The 27,501-nt window shown below is 41.3% G+C and overlaps 1 protein-coding gene across 5 annotated transcripts in view; it reads right to left on the bottom strand.

Moving 5' to 3' along the window:
* The window catches only part of ZNF143 (zinc finger protein 143), a 71,162-nt gene extending 44,475 nt beyond the window's left edge, over positions 1 to 26,687 (bottom strand). The window contains exons 1-8 of one of the 5 annotated variants that reach the window (XM_073347543.2): positions 26,446 to 26,680; positions 21,399 to 21,470; positions 10,925 to 11,043; positions 10,022 to 10,114; positions 9,588 to 9,671; positions 9,266 to 9,346; positions 5,598 to 5,794; positions 4,416 to 4,490 (exon numbers count right to left, since the gene is read on the bottom strand). In XM_073347543.2, coding sequence (XP_073203644.1) covers positions 4,416 to 4,490; positions 5,598 to 5,794; positions 9,266 to 9,346; positions 9,588 to 9,671; positions 10,022 to 10,114; positions 10,925 to 11,036 — 642 coding nt within the window. In that variant the 5' untranslated portion in view covers positions 11,037 to 11,043; positions 21,399 to 21,470; positions 26,446 to 26,680. Of the gene's footprint in view, positions 1 to 4,415; positions 4,491 to 5,597; positions 5,795 to 9,265; positions 9,347 to 9,587; positions 9,672 to 10,021; positions 10,115 to 10,924; positions 11,044 to 21,398; positions 26,208 to 26,244; positions 26,375 to 26,445 lie in introns of those variants that run through there. The other 4 variants (XM_073347546.2, XM_073347542.2, XM_073347545.2 and 1 more) reach the window with 4 other exon arrangements.
* Between the last annotated feature and the right edge of the window lie 814 nt (positions 26,688 to 27,501).

Here is a 27,501-nt window from a genome sequence, read left to right as displayed (position 1 = left end):
CAAACCAAGAGTCAGCCTATAAACCCAAATCAGAAACCCAAGAGAATTTTTTTTAATCTAGCAGTTTTCAGGAGAAAAACTTTGAAGACGATAGTGGGTGGGGGGAAAGGAGGTTACTTAACTGTAACTGGAGGGTCTTCCAGATACGTGGTCCCTATTTGTATTCTACATGTGGGTACGCATGCACACCATGCTCTCCTGACTCTGGAGATTTTTAGGAAGCAGTATCCATTGGTCCCCACATGAGCGGTTGTTCTCTTCATGCTCTGAACTGAGGGCATAAGGGGCAGTGCAGACTGGCGCCTCTCCAGTTCCTTCTCCTACTACAAATCTAGTAATATCCGCAGCAGAGGGAAAGAAAGGCAGGTAATGGAATACAAATATGGACTATACATCTAAAACACCCTCGAGTAACCTCCTTTTCTTCTTTGAGTGATGGCCCCTGTATGTATTCCACCTGAGAGATGAGTAAGCAGTAGTCATACCGGAAGTGGGTGCAAGGTCACAGAAGTGATGGCTGAATGTAATATTGCTGTCTCCACAGCTGAATCTGTAGTTGATGACTGGCTGAAGCGTAATGTCTTGTAAAGATGTGGAAGGAGCTTCAGGTAATTGGTCTACATATCTCTAGTAGAGGTACATCTCTTACAGATAAAGAAGAGATTGCTTACACTCTGGTGGAATGACCCTCACCCTCTCTTGGGGAGGTATGTGAGCTAGTTTCATAGCAAAGGAGAATGCAGCCAGAGATCCATTTAGAAAGACTCTGAGCATGTATATCTTGACCTCTCTGCTATGGTAACAAAAAGTCTAGATGTCTTTCTATGAGCTTTTGTAAATAAAAGGCCAGTGCTCTTTGGACATCAAGAGAATGAAGACATCTCTTCTCAGCAAACACATGGGAAAGAAAAAAAAATGGTAAGGGGATGGTTTGACTCTCGTGAAATTCTGAAATTACGTTAGTGATGAATTTCAGGTGGGGGTGAAAAAAAAAAGACCTTTTCTTTATGAAAGATAGTATATGGTGGGTCTGCCATGAGCCCTCCCAGCTCACTGACTCTTCTGGCTGATGTGATGGTGACTACAAAGGCAACTTTCATTGAGAGAGGGGTCATGGTCCATGTGGCTAAAGGTTCAGGAGGAGGTCTGGTGAGAGATGAAAGAATAACATTGAGGTCCCATTGAGGTCTTGGCTTCACCAGTCGTGGGAAGGATTTAAGAAGTCCCTTACAGAATCTATTTGTCATGGGATGAATGAAGAGGATACAGTCGTTGATAGGAGAATGAAAAGCACTGATTGCTGCTAAATGACTCTGTAAGGAGCTAACAGAGAGACCCAAGCCTTAAGGATAAGTAGATATTCTAGAATAGCAAGGATCCCAGTGCTAGGGAATTCTGCACAACTAGTAGTTATGCTGCAGAAAGAGTTACTTGATGTCTGATATATCAATTCCAGAGGTTGACTGTCTCTGCGCACAGAGGAAAGGATATTGTTCCTCCCTGCTTTTTTATATTTAGAAGACAGTTAACACACTGTCTGACATTATCTGGATATGTCATGACTGAATGAGTGGGAGGAAAGTGTTGCAGACCCAACAGACCACTGTTAATTCCAATAAACTGATATGCAACCTGAATTCCCGAAGGGTCCAGTTGCCTTGTGCAGTATGATAGTTCATATGACCTCCCCCATGTAAGAGGGAACTATCTGTAATGATACTCACCTCAGGTGTAGGTGTGAGGAAAGGAGTCCCCACTTGAACTTTCTCCGGCTTTGTCCACCTGCTAGAATCTTGGATGGAACTATTAATTGGGACTGACGTTGATTTTTTCTGGTGAGTAGATGGACTGAAGCAAGGTATGCAGATAATGGAGATGGAGCCTGGCAAATGGCATCAGGTGTGCACATGAGGAAAAGGCAAGTCTAACTGAAGTCCATGGGTGACCTGTTTTATGAGATTGCCCATGGCATGGAATCTTTCGACTGGTAGCTAGGATTTTGCTCTCATTGAGTCTAAGGTTTCTTCTAAGAAGTTTGAGGACCTTGTGGATGGTCAAAGAGGACTTTTTGTGATTGGTAAAAATTCCCAGGGAATGTAGCATACAGAGGAGGAATTGAGTTGGCAACTGGGCCTTGTATGGTCTGCCTGTAAAAAGCCAGTGAGTCACAAAAGCCACAAATGAGGGATCCATACTCTTTCTGGTCACTTTCTCCTGCTAAGGAGGTTTACTCTGGCAAAATCTACAGAACACAGGTGTAAGGACTGTCCTGACCTTGAAGGAGAGGAGGGATCTCTTTTCTGGGGGGCATCCTTGGAAGAAGATGATTTGTCTCTATGCTTGTAAGAGTTTCCTTTACTCTCAAGAGAAGCCTTCTCCTTTGTCTTGGAAGTCTTAGCCTCGACTCCTGAGCTCCTGCACTGCCTGTTGACTGAGGCTGATGTACAGGGGGGTCTCCCCGACCCAGATCTGAGTGGAGTCTCCTGGCTTTCTCCATCAGATGTTTTCTAAGTCTTAGCTCTTCATCATCATGAGTTCTGGGAGGGAAGGAGCAGCAAATCCTGTACTTCACTGAGATGTGAGCCTCACCTAGGCAGTAATAGCAGAGTTGGTGTATGTTGCTCACTAAAAAGTAGCGGGGACAAGAAACGTAATTTTTGAACTCCAGGACTCTGGACATAATCCTAACTCCTCAGGAAGGATTTCCTGGGGACAGTGAAAAACAACTAACTAACCACACTAGTACTTAAAACTAAAAGAGTTAAATACTAAAACTATTTAAAAATATATTTACATATAGACACAATTGAAGAAGAAACTGGATGAAGGTTCCAACTCAGGCCATGTGGCAGTAACAAGGAACTGGAGAGATGCCAGTTCCCTTATACCCTCGGTTCACAGTGAGAACAACAACTGCGTGTGTGTGGACCAATGGACACTGCTTATTAAAAATATCTGAACTAAAGATGCATCAGGCAAGGTATTTCCAATAGAGACAGGGAAGTGTATCATTATACAAGGCACTGGTGATACCTCATCTGGAATACCATGTGCAAGTCTGGTCCCCCATGTTTAAGAAAGAAGAATTCAAACTGGAACAGGTGCAAAGAAGGATTACTAGGATCATCCAAGGAATGGAAACCCTACCTTATGAGAGGAGACTCAAAGAGTTTGGCTTGTTTAGCCTAACCAATAAAAGGCTGAGATATGATTGCTCTCTATAAATTCATCAGAGGGATAAATATCAGGGAATTATTTAAGTTCAGTGTCAAAGCTGATGCAAGAACCAAGGGATATAAACTGGCCATCAGTAAGTTTAGGCTTGAATTTAGATGAAGGTTTTTAACTATCAGAAGAGCGAAGTAACAGCCTTCCAAGGGGAGTAGAAGGGGTAAAAACCTAACTGGCTTCAAGACTGAGCTTGATAAATGTATCGAGGGTATCGTATGATGAGACTGCCTACAACAGCATGTAGCTGATCTTCCACTGCTAGTAGCAAATATCTCCAGTGGCTGGTGATGGGACACTAGATGGGAAAGGCTCTGACTTACTACAGATAATTCTTTCCCAGGTGTCTGGTTGGTAGGTTTTGCCCACATGTTCAGAGGCTAACTGATCATCATGTTTGGGGTCAGGAAGGAATTTTCCCCCAGGTCAGAAAGGCAGAGATCAAGGAGGAAGGGGGGGGCTGCCTTCCTCTGCAGCATGGGGCACAGGTCACTTGCAGGTTTAAACTAGTGTAAATGGTGGATTCTCTGTAACTTGAAGTCTTTAAATTATGATTTGAGGACTTCAGTAGCTCAGCCAGAGATTATGGGTTTGTTACAGGAGTGGATGGGAGAGGTTCTATGGCCTGCAATGTGCAGGAGTTCAGTCTAGATCAGGGGCTCCGAAACTATGGGCCACAGCCAAAAGCTGGGATATAATACAGTCCCAGGTGGCCTGCCATGGGCAGAGTTGTGGGGGCATTGTCTCCCCAAACTGTATACATTGGCGGAGTGGCAGCTGGTGATGGTGGTTAATTGTAAAAGTTTTTTAAATCCCGTGAATTATTCTTCTATAAAGGGAGAAATGGAGCCTGCCATCTGCACAGGTTTGGAGTCAGAGAACTCCTGATAGGCAGCCCAAGGTCCTGGCTCAGAGCTAAATATTTGGCGCATGAGTGCTGAACAATTTGTAGAGTGGGGGTTCTGACAGCCATTGAATAAACTGTAAACCCTGTATATAATGGAAACCACTTCAAGCCAGGGCATGCTGCAGTACCCCCACACCGCTAGTTCAAGTGCCTATGATTCGGCACGCTTCCAGCTGTTATGAGGAAGGTGAACACTTGCACTGTAAAGACGGTTGGGCATAGAAGAGACAGAGAAAATAAAAATCCAGTGGATCCAATTATATTGTATAGTGTTACGTACCTGCATTTTTTTCTCTTGTTCATTTTCACCTATCATTCCTGAGCTACTAACACTTTCATTTCCATCAATAGACACCTGAAAATAATATGAAAGAAAAAAAATTAAAATTATATACCAGTTGCTTTTCTTCAGTGAATAATGCAGAAGTGAAAGGACTCAGCTTCTGAGGGCGCACACTCATTCATAGCTCTGTTACTCCATCATCTTGAAACATGGCTACCATATGGTATATTAGCTCTTAAAAAATGTAAAATCCTCCCCATGTTATAACAAAAGCCTTGTATAACTACCACAGTGCTGAACTTCTTAAGGTTGTATTCAATTAAGGAGGGAGAGCAAGGACCAAATTTGTCCCGGATTTAACTACAGTGACTTCAAGAGCTAGTTTGGTCACCAATTACTTCAATTAAGCTAAAATCAGGGATGAATTTGGTTCTAAATCTTTCTTCTAACCAAACATTTCTAGCATTGTTCTGTGCATGGAGTTCCTGAAACTATTAGTAAAGGGGACATGATGGCAAATTTAAAAGTATAGAGCCAGACCATGCCCTTACAATGGCCCCTTTGAGCTGTTCCAACAGCACAAATAGACAGTAAAACCAGCTTAACTAGACAGCAAAGGATTCCTCCAATGTGGGAGAATCCACCATAACCATTTCTACACTATCCCCAAAGCTCCTGGCTCAGAAGCATTCTTACCCTAACCCTTTCAACAGCTAGCTCATGACTTCATCTCGTCTCAACCACTGCAATTCCTTTTTCTATAATCCTCCTACATCCAATGCCTTGTAAACTTCAGGGAGTTCCTACTCTCCATTACCTTCACTGGTTTCCAAACCACCTTTTAAATTATTCAAAATAACCCTTGTGGTTTTCCATATATTTGCTTCTACTATACCCCTCTGATTTTCTATCCACTTACACATTTGCTATCTCACTCTGCACTTTCAGTATTTAACTTCATGATCCCTACCTTCAACTCTACACAGTTTGAAGTTACATCTTTTATTTGTGATGCCTTGTCTATTAGGAATTCATCCTTTTCCATCTTCCATGCTTCTAACTAATTCCTCTAATTAATTCTCATCATCTATTTCTTAGTTTACAAGATCTCTGTGTAAAATGTATTGTGATGCTATATATTAAAGAAACTACATACAGATAAAATGTATTATAATGTACCTTAGCTGCATACTGCTCCAAAGCACTGATGGTATCTGGATCAATTGTAGCATCTCCCGTATGAAGGCCTGCTACTGTGCCATCAGCTTGAATAGCTAAGATGGTATCTGACTGTGGCATTTGAACTGTATGATGAATGTAAGCAGTGGTTCCATCTTCCAGCTGGACTGCCTGTAATGCACTCTGGTCATAACTGTCTAAGAAATAATATTAAAAACACTGTTAAGACAGGGAATGAATATCAGAGTCTGCATTTCTCCAATATAAAGGCATCACATATGTGAAATTATCAATACACATTAAAATGCTACTGATGAGTACAATAGTTTAGAAAATTGCTATCAATACCACAGGTTGAATTTGTTGTAAATGATTACTTACCCCAAAATACTTCTATTTCTGTCCGCTTATAAACAGCATTACAATTACAATTACAGCCTAGCTCTTACTTACAAAGTATTACACCATACACTTTGAAATTTCTACTCTCTAGTGATCAATTAATTGTTGATACTCTCTGTTTTAGGATTTGTATACCTGCTTCCTTTACACTAAGAACCCAAGCATCCTTTCAACGGCTAAAGCAATGTTTTGCCATTACTTTAATTTTACATAAAGGTTTAAACACTTTGCATATGGCATTGTTTACAGAAACGAGTAATCTGTGGGAACCTAATAAGCAACCACAACAATAATTTCAATATTAAGATCATATAAAGATGTAGGGCTTGAAACATTTACCCAATATCTACTAGCCTGAGGAGTAAGTCTTCCAATCAGGGTGAAAATACCTGTGCTGTCACTCCCCTCAAAACCTTTGTGACACACAGTCCCATTGGTGATTCACTACTCTGTGTCAGCAACTCTTGATAGGCCTGACATACTCACTACACCTAACATTGCTGTGATGACATATACCCAAACATCATCATGTAATACATCACTGGAAAACTAATAACTCACTGATTATTAATATTCTTGTCTGATGTACAGAGTTATAAATATGTGCCTGAATTATGTTTTTAAAAGGCGTTTGGCAATCAATGCATAAACACTGTCTGCCATAGATAAAGAAATGTGTATTTGCTTGTCTGACCTGCCTGGTCACCAGGCAGAGACAATGAAGGCACATTTATATAAAAGGTAAAAAAGGCCATCAAACTAACGAGTGGGGAGATAGCTTCTTAAATATAAAGACAGCAGGGTCTGAACCTCAAATATAAGCAGTTGAATCAGCTGATTGTATACAATATTACTGTATTATACAAATGTATTGAGTAAGAGCTTTTATGAAAGCCTGTGACACACTAGTGATTAATATCAATGTAAAATGTATGCATTAACACTATATAACAAATTATAGATACTCACTGTTCTTATGCTTTCAAGTCTGTGACCACACACAGGGAGAAACAGGTTTTCTCCCAGATAGAGGGAAGGCAGCTACCTATTTGTCTCCAATGTAAATTAAGTAGTGTGGAATAAAAACAATGGAAGCTCAATTTACATACAAATCAGCAGGGGAATGGAAACTGTACCCCTGGAAAGCCTTCCTGCTTTGTGAAGCAGGGCCAATGAAATTTAGGAAGATAGCATGGTGTCTAAATCCCAGCAGGACTTACTTTCCAAAGAATACATTTCAAAGGTTAACTGGACTATAAAAGGAAAGGGGGAAAGAACCCCATAGGTCCATCACTTGGCGGATTCAAGGGGCCTGAGCTCTTGAAATCACAGAATCTTGAGTCCTTCAAGCAAGAGGGCTGAAGTCTCTGGGAACTGAATATTGGTGACAAACCTGCTTAGGCAAGGATTAAAAGTTAATTTTAGAAAGTACCTGTCCCTGAAGTGTATTTTTACTTTTGTTTGTTTGTAACCATTTCTGTCTTTATTTCTTATACTTGGTATCATTAAACCTATGACTTTTTGTTTAATAAACTTGTTTGACTTTTACTTTAAATCAATTCTATGAAATAAGAGCATTTGTCAAACTGCAGTGAAATTAATGAACTGCTGTTTATTCTCTTTACAGCAGCAACAAACTTAACTTCTGTGAGTGTTCCAGAAGAGAGCTGGACACTGCAGGGAGATGTCTCGGGGAAATTCAGGAGTTGGGGTTCACTTTTACTTGTAAGGCAAAGTTTGGACTGGCAGAGTCCTGAGGAGTTTGCTGGCAAGGCAGACAAGCTGGTGTGGCAGGAGAATTGTCACATAGCTTAGCAGTAGCAAAACTCTCACTTGCTGAGGCTCAGAAGAGTAACTCAGTAACTCACAATTCTGGGAGCCTCAGCAAATTATCACACGGAGACAGTTTTGGGTAAATTTGGGACTGGGTGGGTATTTGGATCACTGCAAAAATAACTGGGTGGTGGAAGCCAGGGTGTGACCTGCACGCTTGTAACACTGGCTATTGGTGTCAGGGCTGTGAGCCACAGTACCACAGCACTGAAAGCATGCAGAGTTACAGGGCAGGTTGTGTCATAACCCCTCACTGGTCTGGGTTAAAATATCATACCCGCACTGCAATTTAAATGAATAAAAGTACTGCATACTATGTACTATATGCAAATCACACAATTAACTAACTTTCACCTTATGAAGTGTACCAGATTCAGGGTTTTTAGTAGAAAAATGAAACTAGCAAGACTCTATTGTTTATGGTTTTCCCAAGATACACCAGAGTGAAAACTGACCAGATGCACGGCTATCTTCCTATCCACACACTCAAGAAGCCAGCAAAACATCAGTTTATACTCAGTCCATATTTTTTTCTTCACAACCATAAGGTCTAGAAATAATCACTCTCCTGTGTCAGATTTGGAAAGTATATGGATACAGAAAGGTACGACTTCTAATGTGACAATGAAGGAGAAGGAAGATCATATATTGTCCAAGTCCTTTAGTGAAGTACACCCGTACCGGTATGACATTATTTTTCCCTTCTTTCGAAGGCCAATCTAAGGCTCAATTTAAAATAAAATAAATGTGCATACTTGACTGTCAGCTAAGGTGTTCTTTGTGTGTTATATTGATAGGTCTTCCAAAAAGTATCAAATCTCACTCACAGAGTATTTAAAGGTTTCAGAGTAACAGCTGTGTTAGTCTGTATTCGCAAAAAGAAAAGGAGTACTTGTGGCACCTTAGAGACTAACCAATTTATTTGAGCATAAGCTTTCGTGAAGTGAGCTGTAGCTCACGGAAGCTTATGCTCAAATAAATTGGTTAGTCTCTAAGGTGCCACAAGTACTCCTTTTCTTTTAGAGTATTTAAAATATCCCTAGAGCTCAAAAATCTCATTCAAGTTATGTCTGCTTTTTTCTGGTTTCCTTTTTTCATTTCCAGGTCCAGTCTTTCTTGAAATTCATACAAGGGTTTAAATTCTCTAGAAGTACCATGACTGTTTCTAAGTTAAGATTCTAGGATAGCACACAGAAATGCCCAGCAATCTTCTGATCCAGCCATTTACTACTACATTCTGAATGAGGAAATCGAACCACTCTCAACTCAGCTGTTTTCAGATGTTCCTATTTAAATGCAACAAGTATTTACAATAAGAATACTTGTAAATATGGTCATAATCTAAACATATTGTCAGAAGTGGTACTCTAGAAGAGAAATTACAATTAAATTGTTTCATAATATAATGAATCACACTTCAAAATGCAGTTTACCTTTTGAAGCGTGATGAATAAATGCAGTCGTTCCATCTTCCAGCTGAACTGCCTGTCCATCTTCCAGGCGCAGACTGTCCCCTGTTTGGGGAAGGGAGGGTGGAGAGCATAACTTTAGGCATCACCAATCATAAATGTATTTGATTTAATGTTTTAACAGATTAGAAACCACAGTCACTAAAAATATTAACCTTCAAATAATAAAAGTATATGTATTGGACATCTGAAATTATTGTAACAATGTTTTATTGGTTCTAACTATACTATATTATACCAGTGCAGTCAATATTTAAAAACATACTCATGGATGTAATATACTTACTACTTTTTGGCATGGATACATGTTGAACATAGGCAGCAGAGCCATCTTCTAGTTGAATGACCTGGCCATCCATTAATTTACCATCTGGAATACATTATATTTATGTAAAATATCCTATATGACATGTTACATTTTAAACCATACCATTGAAACTCTCTGGAATAAAGTATTTCATAGAACAAAAGTATTAACCACAGTATTAGGATGTGTAAAGTGCTTTGAGATCCTGGGATAAAAAACACTAAATTGGGACCAGATCCCCATTGTACTGGGTACTATACAAACAAGCAAATAAATACACTGAATACTCTGAAGCACTTGGCATTGGCCACTTTCAGAAGACAGGATATTGGACTAGATGGACCTTTGCTCTGATCCAGTATGGCCGTACTTATGTACAGTGAAGAATTATTGATTTTTAGTCAGGCACATACCTTTAGAATTGTGCTGTATGTAAGCAGTGGAGCCATCAGCAAGCGTAACTGCCTGCAAACTTACACCTTCCATGTTTTCTAAATTGTCACCATCTATTGGGGGAAAAAGTTTATTTACAATATTGCCAACTCCATACGCTCTAAAATTGTGAGTCAAGCCCCAAAAAATCACGGGATGGACTTAAAAGCTTTGTATTAGCCTTTTGATTTTGAACCTTTAGGATATACTGAGGTCACATTGTTAAGTTTTTATCCATAAGCATGAGAACTAAAATGTTTTATTTTAAATAAAAGCTAAAATTCTCATGAAATAAAATGGCCTGAGAACTGGGGCTTTAAGAAAAACACCTAATATTGAAGACTCAACAAAATCATGAGAAATGGCAGTATTACATGCATGTAATGTAAATCATTGTTCTGTGCACCATCAGTCATTAACACATAAAAGACCATTTTGAATAAAATATAGTAATTAGACAAAAGCTTTTATTCTTTTATAAATATTAAGCATGGCCAAGAAAGCATCAACATGTTAATATCAATCCTAAAACACCATTCTTTCTGTAAAACTGAGTCTATTTTGTACATCATTTACATATAAATTGAAATTACATAATCCAAAATAGTAATGCTGTATTTTAATTTGATTGGAATCAGATTTTATACTACAAACACAACTGTTATTTTAATTAAGCAATCATTTCATTTCAGAATTAAATCAAATTTCAGATTAATCAAATACACTATCTAAAAACAATTTGGTCTTTTTATTATTTTCTCCATTTGCAATACACAACATCACTCCAAAGCTTAGACGTTCAACAGAGTACACAGTCTGCTCTTTCTGAATGCAAAACTACAAACTGCATGATGATGTGGAGATACTTTAACCTGAATGCTCACCTTGTACAGCTACTGCTTCTGTCAAACAGAGAGTCACATGCTGAGCCTCCATCCCTCCTCCAGAAAACTCAGTCATTCCCTGAGAGTCTCGATTTATCTGGGCTAGTAACATTGTTTATCTAGAAACAAATAGCAAGTTTACAAAACAAAGACTCAGAACCATAAGAAGTAACATCAAGAAATTATGTGAAATTTTATTCCATTTTCTGGATGAGACACAAATCCTAGAGGTTAAGAACAATCCTACTTTAACCAGAATTTCACTTAGCATGTTACGGATAGTTTGTCTTACCTACCTCATAGAGATGATACAATTATTTATTAGTGTCTGGAAAGTGCTTAGAAGATGAAAAAAAAAGTGCTATATGAAATGGCCAACTATTATTCTCATTAACTTTATCAAAGTAATTGCTAGATTTTAGGTGGGTCCAACTCGATTTATACTTCAATTAAACTTCAGTAATTATACCGCTAATTAAGGCTTACTAAGCTTTAAAAGGTATTTGGGCCAGTTTACACTGTACTATAATCTCTTTTCAGACTTAAAAACAACAACTTTAACAAATCACACATGGCCATATGGAGAACCCCTTCTGAGTCCTATTAAAGTCAGTGGGACTATCCATTCAAGTAACTGCTCAACAGTAAGACTAAGAGGTTCACACTCTGGCCCATGCTAAAGAAAGACCTGAATATTGGGAAGTCAAACTGAATGATCCAGCTGTTTATTTTCTGGCTCTATTATTCAGAATTCTATTAAAAGAATGACCTGCTCGAAAGTAACTATGTTTTATGTTATAAAACTGTCACTATGAAAAGAGGAATTGACTGGCAAATGGAGACTGCAACTGAGCACTTACCTGGTAAAATCAGGTAACCTTATCCCTTTTCAATGAGTAATGTATTTTATCCAAGTTTCAACACAAGGGACTACAGAACACTGTTGGATCCTAAAGTCTGCAAGTATGGTTTCAAAAATCATATATTCCACAATTAGCCAGCAGTTACGGATTAAATGGACAACAGTGACTTCTAAGAGCTCTGATGTTGGTTCCATCACCACAGAAATCAAAAACTGGACTGGACAGACCATATATTTCACTTGCACCTGCCAGCTGAGTTCTTCAGTGCTCTTTAAGTAACATCACATACCGACTCAACCAGGAATTCTTGAAATTGATTTGTATGGGCACTGCAGAGGCTCATTTCTCCCTTCTGACATATTGCACACAGAGCTGCAGATTTAGGAAAAATCATAGAGAAAACCTACACTCATTTATTAAGCTTCTGAAGCGCTTAGCTAGTTGGCTTTAAAGTTATATTTCTATTTCATCTCTTCCAATCAGACAGCTTCTCTTAAAGTAACAGAAACATAGATCATTTAGAAAAACATGCAAAAGGATTACATTTGCATATAACTGACAGGCAGATTTCTCATCTCATCATCTGGTTCTCTCATAAAAAAAAACTCCAGTGCAGAAAAATCACCTGGATCAGATATTATTCACACCAGGTTTCTGAAGGGAAAAAAATGTGCAATAGCAGATATTTTAAAAGTGGTAGGATCATGGATAGGGCATGGGACTGGGTCACTGGAGATTTAGGTTCAATTCCTGTCTCTGCCACTGGCCTGCTGGGTGACCATGGACAAGTCACTTCCCTTCCTGTGCTTCAATTTCCCCTTTTGTAAAATAGATAGTGATACTGACCTCCTTTATAAAGAGCTTTGAGATTTAAAGACAAAAAGCCCTATCTAAAAGTTGGGTATTATTATTAATGATGATGATCTAAGTTCTTAGCACTTACATAGTGCTTTACATACTCAGAGTGTTCTCTAGTCATTAACTAATTAATTTTCAAGACAACTCTCTCAAATAGGTTGCTTAGTAACTATCCTCATTCTACAGATGGGAGGACAGAGGCAAGGAAGTTACTGATCTTGCCCATGACTACATTCTGAATCTGGCAGGGATTAGAATGAAGGAAGTCCTGGCCACCAGCCCAGTGCTCAGTCCACTGAACTGTGTTGCCTCTCTTATATTCATACAATACATCCTTTAGAAGATCTAATGTAGCTAAAAACTGGAAAGCTACTAATATGGTATCTGTCTTTTAAAAAAAAGTCAAGGGAGATCATGAGAATAGAGTTGGATTACAGACAGAAGAACAGAACACTTAAATGAGAAGTATAGCCTGACAGGGTCAAATCATCATGTCTGTTGTATGAGAAAACGTCTGCTTTTATTTGCAGAAAAAAATAAATTTCAGTGATCTAGTCACAATTATTTACTTGAATTTTCAAAATATTTTATAAAATCCCTCCACTAGAGGACAAAGAGAAAAACTGCAGTGGATTAAAAAAAAATTAAAAACAAAAAGAGTCAGTGAACTTCTGACTACTCAGTACAGACAGAGGTTAACAGCAAAGATAATCTAACGGTTGTTACAGAGGCCACCACTGTTTTACTCAATTAGACACACAAAAAACCTATGTGAAAAAAACACTATTAGAGTTGCAAAGTCAAGCACTCAAAAGTTAGAAAATGCCAGAGTTAGGGTTGTCTCTGCATCCTTAATTCAGGTTCCTTGTGCCTAGGCATTATTATAATGTTCTAATTACATAATCACGTATTATTTTTTCCATGACCCCTGCCTCATGCACTGCGCGGGATGGACGATCTTCAGTTGAAGAGTAGCTATTCAATATTTTAGTTTATCCTCATTTTTTAAATGTGTGGCCTTTAAGCCTTATTTACTACCTACTATGCTCAGAAGACAGAATTAACTTCCTTGTGGGCTTTTTTATGGCATTCTTCACTTAGTAACAGGATACGTCTACACAGAAAACAACAAAACACTGCGGCAGCAGTGAGTCTCAGAGCCCAGGTCAGCTGATGCAGGTTCCCTGGGCTCCTACTGTAGGACTAAAAATAGCAATATAAATATTTGGGCTCAATTTGGAGCCTGGTCAGACGCTCCTTCCCCACCGGGTTTCAGAGCCCGGTCTCCAGCCTGAGCCTGCTATTTTTAGCCCCGAGGTGTGAGCCTGCATCAGTGGAACCAGGCTCTGAGACTCACTATTGTGAGTTTATTTGGGGGTTTGTTTTTTTTTGTTGTGTTGATGTATTCACAACACCCCTGTCAGGAGCGTATTACCGATGGGGAACTGTCACAGAGAGATGAAGGACAAAAGTACCCAGTAATTGTGGGTGTCTAAACAGATGTCTAGGACCTGATTTTTCAGAGTACTTAGCATTATATAGTACCTTATTTGGTCAAATCAGTAGGAACTGTGCTTTCAGTTACAGCTGTGAGGGCTCAGCATTTCTACAAATCAGACCCCAGGCCTCAAGCTGGAAACCCAGAAAATGAGGATGACACAATTAGTGACCACTTGTGAAAAGTTTGGTTTAAGTCATCTGACTAGCATTGCACCAAGAACTCTGAGGCAGAGGCAGGGATAAAATCCAATTATTCAGTTCAGCATTGAACTTGCCAGGGTCTTAACCATGAGACCATCCTTGCTCTTCCTGCAACTCCCTGCCTCATTCACTACACACCTTCCAATTTCTGAAACAAATAAGACAGGAGGCCTGAAGTCAACAGCCTCCTTCACTGTACAACCCTGATTCATCCCTAGAGCACCATCTGTTCTAGGCACTGAATGAGTCAGAGGGTCCTCTGGAAAAAAAAAAAAAAGAGGACACTAGAACCTCAGAGTTACAAACACATCAGGAATGATGATTGTTCGTAACTGAAATGTTTGTAAGTCTGAACAAAACGTGATGGTTGTTCTTTCAAAAGTTTACAAGTGAACATTGACTTAATACAGCTTTGAAACTTTTATTATGCAGGAGAAAAATGCAGCTATTAACCACCTTAATTTAAATGAAACAAGCACAGAAAGTTTCCTTACCTTGTCAAATCTTTTTTTTACTAGTTTATGTTTAACACAGCACTATATTAGCTTTTTTTGTCTCAGCTGCTGCCTGACTGCATACTTCTGTTTCAAATTAGGTGTGTGGTTGACCAGTCAGTTCATAAACTCTGGTGTTCTACTGTACGTGATCATCTAATTAAAGACTGTATCATAATGCATATGTATAAGTAGGCCAAATTAAGGTGGCAAAGGCAACCTTAATTCTGGCATTTTGTAATGTTTGTTTGCTGGACTTTGTAACCTTAATAATGTTCTTTTAACATAGCTGTGTGTGTGTAATTTGCTAGGTTTCTAAAAAGCAAGTAGGAAAAAAACCCCAAACTCCCAAAAATGTCATCATGTGGCATCATACTGACACCCAAGATTCATGAGCGGGGCTGGAATCTTTAGATTCTCAACACAGACTTCTGCTACTCGAGCCAACTGATAACAGTAGTAGATCATCATTCGCTATGTGGACCAACACTAAAGGCAGATGAAACGTATGTTTTGCCAGTGGGTTTCACAGATATTTGCTGACAGCAGAGAAATGGGGAGACTGAGGAATCTGAGGTACCATTTCACACTCTGGAGGAAAACGGGTTCTAGTGGACACAAACTCGTTTCCCCCCAGTCTTCAGTCTTTCTGCCCAGCCCCCTCCAACCTGCCCCAGTCCTGTTTCTTCCCCGCTCCAGGCTCCCTGTCACGGTCACAGACTCCCTGTCTACCCACTCTCCACTCTTTAGGCTTCTCATCCCAGTCTTCTTGCTCAGCCAATCCCAGTCTCCCCCTCTGGGTTCTCCGTCTGAGTCCTCATCTTCCCTCACAACTCTCAGTCCCAGTCACCCGCTCCCAGCTCTTTGCCTGAACTGTCTCTTCCCCACCCCAATGGCTCCCAACTAGTCTCCCTCACTGGGTTCCTCACCTCATCCCCTCCTTGTCTCAGTCTCTTTGCCCAGCCAATCCCAGTTCTCCCCATCACGCACACCCCAGGTCCTTGTCAGATCTGTCTCTCTTCTCCCCCTCACTGGTTCCTCCTCCAGTCAGTCCCAGTCTCCTCCCCTCACCCCAGCTCCTTATCCAATCTCAGTGTTGTCCCCATAACTCCATCAGATGTCCATTTCCCCCCATCCCCGGTTCCCTCACTTGCACCCAGTCCCAGTCTCCACTGTTCCAGTGCCCTGCCCCACTGCAGCCCAGAGCCTGTGAGAGAAGCCATTACAGAGAAAGCCTTTCTGATACTCTAGCTTTGGGCTAAAGCAAGCTTAGTTGCAGTTGTTGCTATGAACTTATTTTTACTGCAAAAGACACGTTCCTCACACAAAGGCAACCCCTTCCAAATTTCAAGCCCCTGCTACACTGCATGCTACTTGATCATTTTAAAGAAAAGGCCTCACAAAATTTTAGTAAGGGCAAAACAATGTATTCTTCCCTTCTTTCATTCTTGGAAACAGCTGACCCATTTTGTCTGACATTTTCCAAAAAAATTCAGCCTGAGACACCTTACATGGAAAATGTTGGTTAAAGTTTGATTAATCAACTGAAAACACGATCTTATAATACAATGTGTCTGGAAACCTTAACAAGAGGCAGTAAAACCAGCCCCGCCTATAATGATTTGGAGGCAGAACTGGCTAGTGAATGAGTAAAGATTGCTGCTGGCACTGGGTTCAGTGTAGAAAACCTACAGAGAAATGTAAAATTCAAATGGACTTTAAACACTGGCAACTGATGACAGACAAAATTTACCTTCCATAAATGTAGAGCAATGAACATTTTATAAAAAAAAAAACAAAAAAAAACGAGCTTTGAACTTGCATAAGTTGGAGGAAAGAATTATTGGATCTATCATGAATAATGCAGAGTGCAGCAGCAGTCAAACAAGATGCCTATGTAACATGCTTCTGTACTCAAACAAGCAACAGAATATTTTGGGTTCTTTTCCTTTACTTGGAGAAGGGATGAAATGTTTAAATCAGACGGTTCAATAGGAGCTGGAAGCAGCAGCTGGCATTGGGAGTGTCAGCTGAGCACTGGGCAGCAGAGATCAGGAATAGCAGCTGGAATTTAGGCAGTTGGGAGCAACCGTGTTAGTTACGAAATGGGCATCTGGGAATGGGAGTGGTAATTGGGTTATGAGCACCTGGGAAATCAGCAGCTAGGAACTTGGCTGGAGGGAGGTAGGCAGTTGAAAACTGGAATGACGGATGGCAAAGAGGCAGTTGGGAATGGGAAGGTCAGTTGAGAAATAGGAAGCTGGAATCTTACGTGGAATCACAGGGAAGTTAGACAAAGAAAACTGAAGAAAAGGGTAATAACAATAGCAGGATCCCCATAAAGAGAGGGGAAACATGGCAGTCACTAAGGAGAAACTAACAAGAAGTACAGTAAAATTTGTAACAACAGCAATGTCGGGGATGGAAAAGTGAGCTGATGAGAGAGCAAGAGGAAACTAAAAGACCAAGGAAGAAACTGAGGGTAGAGGGGGAAAAAAGCCTGAGAAAAATCAACCTGGAAAGGTAGGTTAGCTGCTACTTATTCTCTGTCCTGGAAGATGGTATTGTGAAGGGTATGGAATAATAAATATTAATTTTATTTATAAACACACCTCTGGTGCTGTACAATAATTTTAAAAAATCTTATGAAAACAACTAAAACAGGACTATAAAACTACAACCAGAATGATAAAAGACACATAATTCTATAACACAGAACAGAAATAAAGGAACAATGCTGGCTTTCATTGATGGAGCTTGTGAAACTGAGATCCTATAGTTGGTAAAATTGCAGATCACATGTAAAGGATCACTGCATGTATTTAGAACACTAAGACCCAGAACCTCTAAAGTATTCAGGCTCCTAACATGCCTAAATACCTTTGAGGTGCTGTCCCTGCCTAGACAAAGCCTAAATATGTTTGACTAGAGTGTTCAGTCATGTTGTAACACTTGTATAAGGTTCTTACACTTGTAAACACTAAAGCAGACACTTAACAAATGTTTATTCCAGGGCACAACTCATTTTGTGAAGTGTCTACATTAGCATTTACAGTTACAATGGTTAACATGTTGGTTATAAGTTAATTGGCAATTAACATGTATTAGTGATGGCCTGCTGTTTTGCGGCTCATTTATGGTTTTATGGTAAGTATGAGTGAGGGTGGTGAGTTTGTATGTTGATTTGTGCAGGTAGCAAATAGTATGTGTATGCTGCAGTGAGGGGCTGTGTTTGGTGGTTGCATTGATTTGTGTCTGGGTAGTAGTGCTGGGGGATTCTGCGTTGATTTGTGTGAATGGAGAAGTGGTACGTGCTGCAGTGAGGGGCTGTGTGTTTTAGGGATTATTGTGTATGCTATTTGTGTTGTGCTTTGAGGTTTGTGATGGCAGCATGTGGAGTGCACAAGAGTGGCAGTTCGACCAAGGAATCCACCATGTGTGCAGTCTCCTTGATATAACCTGGAGCATGCAAATTAACTGCTGAGTAAGGGTAGTGACTGGCTGAATTACCTCTGCTATTACAATGGTCTAGGACTCTTGGCATGACACAGGTAGCTTCAAACCACACAGGTGTAACTCAAAGTTAAAATGGCTAAGAATTTAAAATTGGATGGTAACAGACTGACAGTTCTGACAGACCTATGTTCACCCCTGTTTCAAGACTATGATAAATTTTGTACAAACTCTGCCTTGTAAGGGATCACTTGAAAATTCTGAATTTGCTGATCATTATTGTCCTGGTAAAATATGTGTGGCAACACTGTATGTAAAGTTACAAGATTCTACTGTATGATGTTACTAAGGGCTTGTCTACACTGGCACTTTACAGCGCTGCAACTTTCTCGCTTGGGGTGTGAAAAAAACACACCCCTGAGCGCTGCAAGTTTCAGAGCTGTAACATGGTAGTGTAGACAGTGCTACAATGCTGGTAGCTAAACCCCTCGCAGAGGTGGTTTTTTACAGCATTGGTGCCGTGACTACACAGCCACACTAAAGCGCTGCTGCCATGGCTAGTGAAGACGTGCCCTAAGACATATTTCTGTGAAATATAAATCTGTGAAAGCCGCCACAAACCAGTTCCTCAAAGACAAAAAAACCCTCAGCCAGGTGACAACAAAGTCAAACCATCACCTTGTTAAGTGGCCATTCTTTGGCAGGAAAACGGGTGAATGAGAAATTTACATCTTGGCAAAGAAACAGCAGAAGGTTCCCATCCCCACAGACTTTCTGTCTCCTGAACCCCTGCTGGAGATGATTCTCAAAAAGGAGGAAAGCAGAAGAATGGAGAACTGATACCTCAAGGTAGTCCACCCTTTCTCTCAACCCATGGCAGTCACAACACCTGAGGAACAAAGAAACAGCTTTGGACTGAGGGAGGGATCCTGTCTGAAATGAATTCAGCCAGTAAGACTGCTGAAACATGTGGTGAGAGAGACCTTTTGCTTTGAATTCACTTAAGTTTGTTAAATTAGGTATTAGTTGTGTTTGACCTTTTATTTCTTTGTAACCAAATTCTGAATTTTAGGCCTCATTATTTGTAATCACTTAAAATCTATCTTTCTGTAGTTAACAAACTTGTTTTATTGTTTTATGTGAACTGTGTGATTGGACTGAAGTGTTTGGGAAACTATTTGAGATAACAGGATTTGTCCACATCATTTTCTATTATTAAAACTGCAGACTTTATATAATCTTGTGTTGTCCAGGAGAGGGCTGGGCACATTTCTGGGGGAAGTTTGGAACTGGGAATTTGCTGGTGTTACTCTGCAGTGTAATTAAAGAGTGGCTGGCCGTAGCACTCATACAGTACAACTGGAAGTAATTTACATGGTGGAGGCTGTGCATGAGCAGACCAGGAGTGGTTGCTCCCACAGTGAAGCAATGTAAAAGGCACCCCAACCTGGAGAATTGAGGGGACATAGCTGATCAACTGTCCAGATTGTACCCTTGGTAACGTTACACAGACGGCAAAACCCAGTAATGTTTTAATCTGGTGATATTCTGAATAAAAGGAGCCCTCAAACATGCTTCTAGCGGTTTCCATTGTTTTACACTGACTCTACAGACAGAAAATAGGCTTCAGAGTGACACACACAGTGATAGTCCTGAAAACATACTATATAGATCATAAGACTCCAGACCTTAATGCAGAAGGTCAGGACTGACAATTGCTTGGAGAACTCAATGATGCCTAAAAGTCTGGAATAGAGGCTGCCTGAATAAAAGTTATATATTATACATAATATGTCAAAACAATATTATAGTTACCCATTGAAAAATTAAGAAATGCTAGAATTAAGGTTGTCTGTGCAATTTTATTTCCGTTCCCTGGTATATGTATATATTAGGATAGCCTTGGCCAACTTTGCATAGAAAGTCTGTGGCAAAGCAAGGAATAGAATCCAGCTCTCACAGGTCCCAATCTAGTGCTCTGAACATAATAAATACTCCTTCTCTTCTTGCAACTCTTTGCCTCATTAGATGTCTAACCCGTGCACTAAATGTGGCATGCGTCCTGTAAAACATACAGAATATTGATTATGTAAAGACTAGAACACATATGCACAATGAAGACAAATTAAGTTTGCACACACATCATTAATTCTGGTAGTTCCTCATTTCCAAGTCCTTGACTTTGCAAACTTAACTTTCTGTCAATATAATTTGTGTATGTAACTTCCTAGGGTTTTATAAAGCAAACCGAAAAGAAAACAGAAGTTATCTGGTGGAACTGGACTGATCCCTTGCATGGATCATTAATAGGGCTTGTAATGCATGATTTTCAAATCCACAGCAGAAACCTCCACCAGTTGAGCTAAAGGAGAAACTGGTAGCAGTACTTGGCTGCTAACCTCTATGTAAACCAGCAGTTAGAGGGAGGGCAGACATGCATTTTGAAAAGTGTCTTACACAACTATTTGCTAGACAGCAAAGGAATGCTGGGAATAAACAATTATGGGTATCTATTTCTGGCTCTGGAGGACACTATGGTTTCAGACAATACTGCCATGCATCTAGATATTACATTCATTCTCAAACTCAGTGTAGCTAAATGGATGAAATTTGGGTCTGCCACGTCAGAGACTGGCCAAATTCTAGATCACATTTTGGCCTTTGTATGGCACTTCAGCTTTTTTGCACAACAAGTTGAGGCTTGTTAGTTATAACTAAGTTCTTCTCTGGGGTAATACAATGCTGCTAGTTTTGAGATTCGCAAATAAGATATAAGTACAAGACTGAGGTTATCATTGCTATAGGTGCACCTTTAACTTGAGCGTAGTTACACCTGCTTATGAGAACAGTGATAATAACTCATAACCCTTTGTGCTTTCTTACTATTCTAGCAGTTATATTTTTAACCCCAAACAGAAGTGGAGAAAAACATGTTCAGTTTAATGTTTGAATCATCTTTAATAATGAACATATGAACACTGCCAATCCTTGCATTTTATACAAAAGAATCTTATTAACCAGCTTGGTTACACAATAATTGACATTTTAAAAGTTTTATTTTCCCTGATATTATTGTTCTAGATTGTAAATTGTATGGGCACTAACCATCTTTCTGTCCTGGGTTTGTACAACATCTAGCACTGTGTGGTTCTGGTCCATGACTAGGGCTCCTGGGTGCTACAGTAATACAAATAATAATACATTCTGGTGAAATTTTGCACTCTGGTGGTGCCCAGAGTGCCCTTAAAAGAGACTGTGGGAAGGTTAGAAAACAATACTGAGAATGTGCTGAAGATTCAGGATGACCCAGGTTAAGTTGGCCTACTCAGCACTATTCATGAATACGTGCACTTAACTTAGCAAAGGATGGTTAAAGACTTAAGTGAAATTATTTTGGTGGTCTTGATACAGTTCAAAATGGGTAAGCTGTACAATACAAAAATAACCATCCTAACTGGCATCAACTGGCAAGCTTGTTAGCATAAAATTGTACTGCTGGTAACGGAATGAATAGGACAGCATTGAAGAACCAAAAATGCAGCACGTCCACAAGAGCAGTGCTGTTTAGTCAGCTAGCACGACCACACTTGCACTGTACTTCACCATAACAGATGCACAGTTTCTGGACAACTATTCTACAGATGCCAAAATAGCTTCCTGAAGCAGTGACTTCTGGAAGATTTTTAAAGGCTTTCTAAAAGTCAGATTTCAAAAACCTCCTGGGGAAACAACACGATGTTGAGGTCCCTGGAGAGTGCGGCTTCAAGCATCCTTGACCACTGTGCTGTAGAGTTCAGAAGGTATAATAGGCACTTACATAGTAGACTGTGGGATAATTAATAGAAAGACCATTTTCATGGTTAAGATAATTATGCCAGTGATCCTATACAACCGGCATTGCACTGGTGGATTTGGCATGAGAGACAACCACTTCTTGGTCAGCCCAGCTCAAAGCCAGTCTAATTCAAAAGGTGGAGCAAGCATCAGTGGGAATAAATGTGTAAATACAAGATATGTTACAGGCAGATTAGGGCTGATTAGCACACCAAATTTCTCCAGCATAGACAAGGCCAACAAGCACAGTGAATCATTCTTTGACTAAGAAGGACCATCTCTAGAGTTAAAAAGCAAAGAGATTGGTGGGACAAGGTGGGAAGCTTACACTGCCATGGCATGGTGCACCTGTCCTGGGAAGAGGATTGTCTCTGGAGCTGTCAGCTGACCAATAAATTCACAGATAGTTTTTAAACATACTCAATAAATAAGTCGGTAGAGAAAATATTGTAAATGCCTGTAGAATAAATATGAAATTAAAGAGTTAGCTTAAGTTTGATTAAAGAAATGTGTGTTGTAAAGAAAAGTCCTGATGACCAAGCAGAAGGAAGGCCTTGAAAGTAATAAGATATAAAGCCAGAAGGAATGAAGTAGAAAGGATGTTTGGTCCAATGAATAACTGAGGAGGTAAGGGAAATTTTCTAAGAGGGCTTCTGACCAAAAGCAGTTTTGAATAAGACAAAGAGAATCTGACTTAGAAGGAGCCAACATGCACTTTCTAGCCCACATACCAGTGTCATTTTAAAAGTAAGGCCTATGCAAACCCAGGTGCAACATAAAAGCTATTGCTCCGCAGCAAGGAGGAGAGGCCTTGGGGAGAAAGGAGGTTGTAAATCTTTTCTGGACTAAGACTGGAAATAAGGGTAAACTGGTTGTTAGCTACAGTAATAATTGGCTATGACATTATTTGCTGAAGCGCATGAAAGTTATGAATGTGAGGGTTCTTTGTCAGCCCCTACCTGCTCGTGCTGAAGCATGCCAGGATGAAACAGTTTTTCCTAGGTCTGGCCTGAATACTGAGAGGCTGAGCTGAAGAAGGAAATGAGACAGGCTAAGTAAGAAGACTGGTACTGGCTTGGTAGAAAGACTGGAACTGGGAACTAGGGAGAAAAGACTGGAAGTAGCTAGGCAAAGATATTAGACTGAAAGGGGAGAGACTGGGTGCCATCAGAGAGGGGAAGAGACTAGGAGTGGCTAGAGAGAAAGGCTAGGACTGGCTGGACAAGAGAAACTGGGAGCCAATGATAACTAACATTGGGCAAGTTACCTAAACCAAACTTTTCACAAGTTGTCACTAATTATGTGTTCCTCATTGTCTGGGTGTTCAATCTGAAACCCTGCAATCTGACGTGCAAAAGTGCTGAGCACCCATAATTACAACTCAAGTCAATACAAGCATGTCTACAGTGCAATTAAATGTGTGGTTGGTACACGCCAACTGACTCAGACTTATGGGACTCACACTAAGAGTCTGCTTAAATGCAATGTAGATGTTTGGACTTGGGCTGGAGCGTAGACATAACCGGAGAGCTGTATTTTGGAAATAGAGCTATGTAATGCTGAGTACTCTGAAAAATCAGGTCCAAGACATTCAGTTTAGACACCCAAAATTAGTGAATACTTTTGACCTTAATCTCTTTGAGCCTCAGTTCCCCATCTATAAAACAGATATTACTACTTTACCTCAACAGCGTATTGTGAAAATAAATTAATGTTTATGAAGTATTTGGATTCTAGAGATACACATGTGTGCAATAAATTGAACATAAGTAGACCCAATGAAACCTACAAGATTATTCATGTGATAAAGTAATACACATGCTTAAGTGTTCACTGAATTGAGGTTTTATCAACTAAACCAGAATAATAATTCTGTAGATAGTCTGTTAAAAGTAAAATGTTATTCCACAACTATCGGAAAGGCAACTTATGTGGACTGCAATAAACTCTGGGGATGGTGCTCATCAGTAAAATAATGTTAATATATTATACTTAATCTATATGGTATCCTGTAATTAACACGACCATACAGTATTTCACTGCATCATCTTAAGTAAACAGTTTTATTTTCTTTACTGATTAAGCTGAAAAACTCTGCTGTGAAAATAATACTCAAATTCTTATTGTTCTAGAAAATGTGAAAGTCTTGGAGGATTAAGCCCCCACAAAATTAAATGATTAAAATGAAATCGAAAAAGCTAAGCCATTAAAGCATACTTGTTTTATTGTACCTTAGAAATTCTAAGAATACATCTTGATAACCAAAGGCACATTTATGCAGATATACCAAATGCTTATTCCTTTACTCCAAGGATGCAAACTATTAAAGATAAATAAATTTAACTGTCTATTATCTACCTGAAATGATATGACATGTTATTTCTAGTACAGAAAAAAGTCTTCTAATTCAATGGGAAATGTATAACACTGGAACCAAAATTTTGAGAAGTATCCTAGAAAAGTATTTTATTTACAATTTTTAAAAAAACAAATTCCTATAAAAGGAATCATTTGAGAAGTATGTCATACTTCGCAAGTTACTAGAGATTTAAAATTTGCATTATCTTAACATTTAAGCCATAATAGATTTTGTATATAGAACACTGATAACAGCTAGGTTTTCTTAAAAAGCCTCAATTTTTACAAGATGACCCATCTTAACAAAATCATAAAGCAGCTTAATTGTGAAAATATATTGTAATCTACTGCAAAAGAAATGTGTTTTTTCTATAGTTGGATCTTCTAACTGTATATATGCAGCTACAAATTCTGGAAAGAAGAATGTGCTAAGAAAAGAGAGGTGATGGTATTTAAAAAAAACATAGCTGTATGTTATTTTTATGAACAGAGAAAGCTAAAGTAAAATAGACTATCAGATACAATGCAAGGACCTTGTGTTAAGTATCAGAGGGGTAGTCCTGTTTACTGCTTTTACAGACCCAGACTAAGAGTCCTGTGGCACCTTATAGACTAACAGACATATTGGAGCTTAAGCTTTTGTGTGTGAATACCCATTTCGTCGCATGCAACACATCCAACAAAATACCCACGGAAGTTTATGCTCTAATACGTCTGTTAGTCTATAAGGTGCCACAGGACTCTTTGCATCTTGTGTTAGTGAAGCTGTACCTATACTTATGACACTATAAATACTATTGATAGAACAGCATTTTCTCCAGAATGAGTTGCTTCCCAACTCTCCAATGCGGGAGACCCGTTCACGGGGGTGATTCCCTTTAATGCTGTTTTGTAAGTCCTTCCCTCTTAAGCATGGAGTACTGTTTGTGTCATTGACAGATTTGAGAACTCCCTCCTTCACTGTCACTGCACCACGCACCTCCTAAAAGTGACTTAAAGCTTCCAAATTGGCTCCAGGTGCAAGTCATTTTTAAGAAGGGGAAACAGAAGCACACCGAACAAATCCCCTTTACATATGGTAGCAATTAACACCCACCCACCCCAACACATACACACACTACACCTGCAAAATTTTATTTACAGAGGGTAACTTTTGCATAAGGCAATTAAAAGTCCAAGGGACGAGGAAGACTCCATCCCTTAGACACGGCAACAGTAAAACCAAAACTAGGCGCCTGCAACACACCCCTTTAGCATGAACACCACTGCCGGGCCTGCGTCGCAATACAAACGAACTCCGAGGCGTGTGTTCGATGGGCGCCCCCGCAACTGCGGCTAGAGGCGGCGCTGGCTGGACGCCTGCCCCCGAGGCAGAGCGGCGCGCAAGGGGAAGCAGCTGCTGCTGCAGCGTGCGCAGGGGAGCCGACACCCGCCCGGACACGGCGCCGGGCAGGGGAGCGCCCCCGCTCCCCAAGTGACGCACCCTGCTAGAGGCGCCTTCCCTCCGAGGCCGGGGCCAGGGCAAAGCCCCCGGGGAGCGGCGGCGCGCACCCCCCTGTCCCGCGGAGCGCGGGCAGGCCGGGGGGAGCCGCGCCGGCCTACCCACCTCCCCGTGCCCCCGCCGCGTGTTTCTCATGGAGCTCGGGAGCGGCGTCGGCCCCGAGCGGCATCCAGAGGCGGCGGCGCCAGCGGGGAGGAAGCTGGCGCAGCTGAGGCGGCGGCAGTGGAAAGCCCGGTGGGGGAGGGGAGGAAAACGTACTGGGCGGGAGGGCGGCAGAACCGCGGTTTTATTAATGTCAGTCGGCGCTGCCCCGCTGCCCCCACTCGCTGGCTGCCCCACTCCGGTTCCCCGCGCGCGGCGCGGAGGGGCCGGGCCCGGCGGGTCGGCGCAGCGGGCCCAGCCGGAGATGGCGGTGGGTAGAATAAGGCACACTGGGTAAAAACACATTTATATACTAACCTCGCCGAGAAATTTTCCAACAATTCCTCCGTCCGACCACCATGCACCAGGACAGGAAACGGCCGCCTCAGCGCCCGCCCGCTCCAGCACCGCCCAGAGCTATGCGGGCGGGCCCCGCAACCAGCACTCGCCGAGCCGCCATTGGACAGCCGGCACCACAAACCACCGCCCACACACTCCATTGGTCGCCGGAGGCCTAGCGCCAACCCCGATTGGCTATGCGCCGCGGGCCCTGTTCCCCGCGCCACGGACTCTCGCTATGCTGGGTTCGGGGCCGTGACCGCCGCCATTTTGTATCAAGGCCAGCTAGGTGCCTGTGCGTCAGAGAGGGAGCGAGTGAGCGGGGCGCCATTTCCCCGCACGGTCCGAGGAAGAAGACGGTAGTTAGCAGCGCTTCAGGGACTCCGAGCTCTGGGGCGCTCTGGCGGGTGGAAGCCTGCGGTTTCTCTTATTCACCCCGCCGGGCGGACGCGCTCGCAGAGAGGAGGCTAGTAGGTTTCCTCTGCCAGCCCCACGGACCACCAGGTGCTGTAATGGGGGCACAAGCCTGGTCCGTCCCGGGGCCCGGGCTTCTCCCGCCTCAGGAGCGGATCACTGCCGCCTACAGTGTGGCGCATCAGCTGTCGCTCCACACACAGCGGGGAGAGCCCTAGGCTGGCCCCTCCCGCCGGCTCAGTCCCCGTCCCCCCGGACATCCAGCCTAGACCCCGTCCGCTCACCGGCTCAGCACCTTGACCCCCGCTAGGGTGACCAGAGGACAGTCCCGATTTGGGGGGCTTTTTCTTATATAGGCACCTATTACCCCCCCGACTCCCTGTCCCGATTTTTTATACTTGCTATTTGGTCACCATCCCCCCCCACCACCACCACCACACACACCAGGGAGAGCCCTAGGCTCAGTGGCCCCCCCCACACACACACAGCCACACACCAGGTATCAGAGGGGTAGCCGTGTTAGTCCGGATCTGTAAAAGCAGCAAAGAGTCCTAGGGCACCTTCTAGACTAACAGACAAATTGGAGTATTCACCCACGAAAGTTTATGCTCCAATACCTCT

The sequence above is a fragment of the Lepidochelys kempii genome, chromosome 6 (genome assembly GCF_965140285.1).
Source record: "Lepidochelys kempii isolate rLepKem1 chromosome 6, rLepKem1.hap1, whole genome shotgun sequence".
NCBI classification, from domain to species: Eukaryota; Metazoa; Chordata; order Testudines; family Cheloniidae; genus Lepidochelys; species Lepidochelys kempii.
The sequence above is the reverse complement of the archived record's forward strand: the minus strand, read 5'-3'. Positions and strand labels throughout refer to the sequence as shown.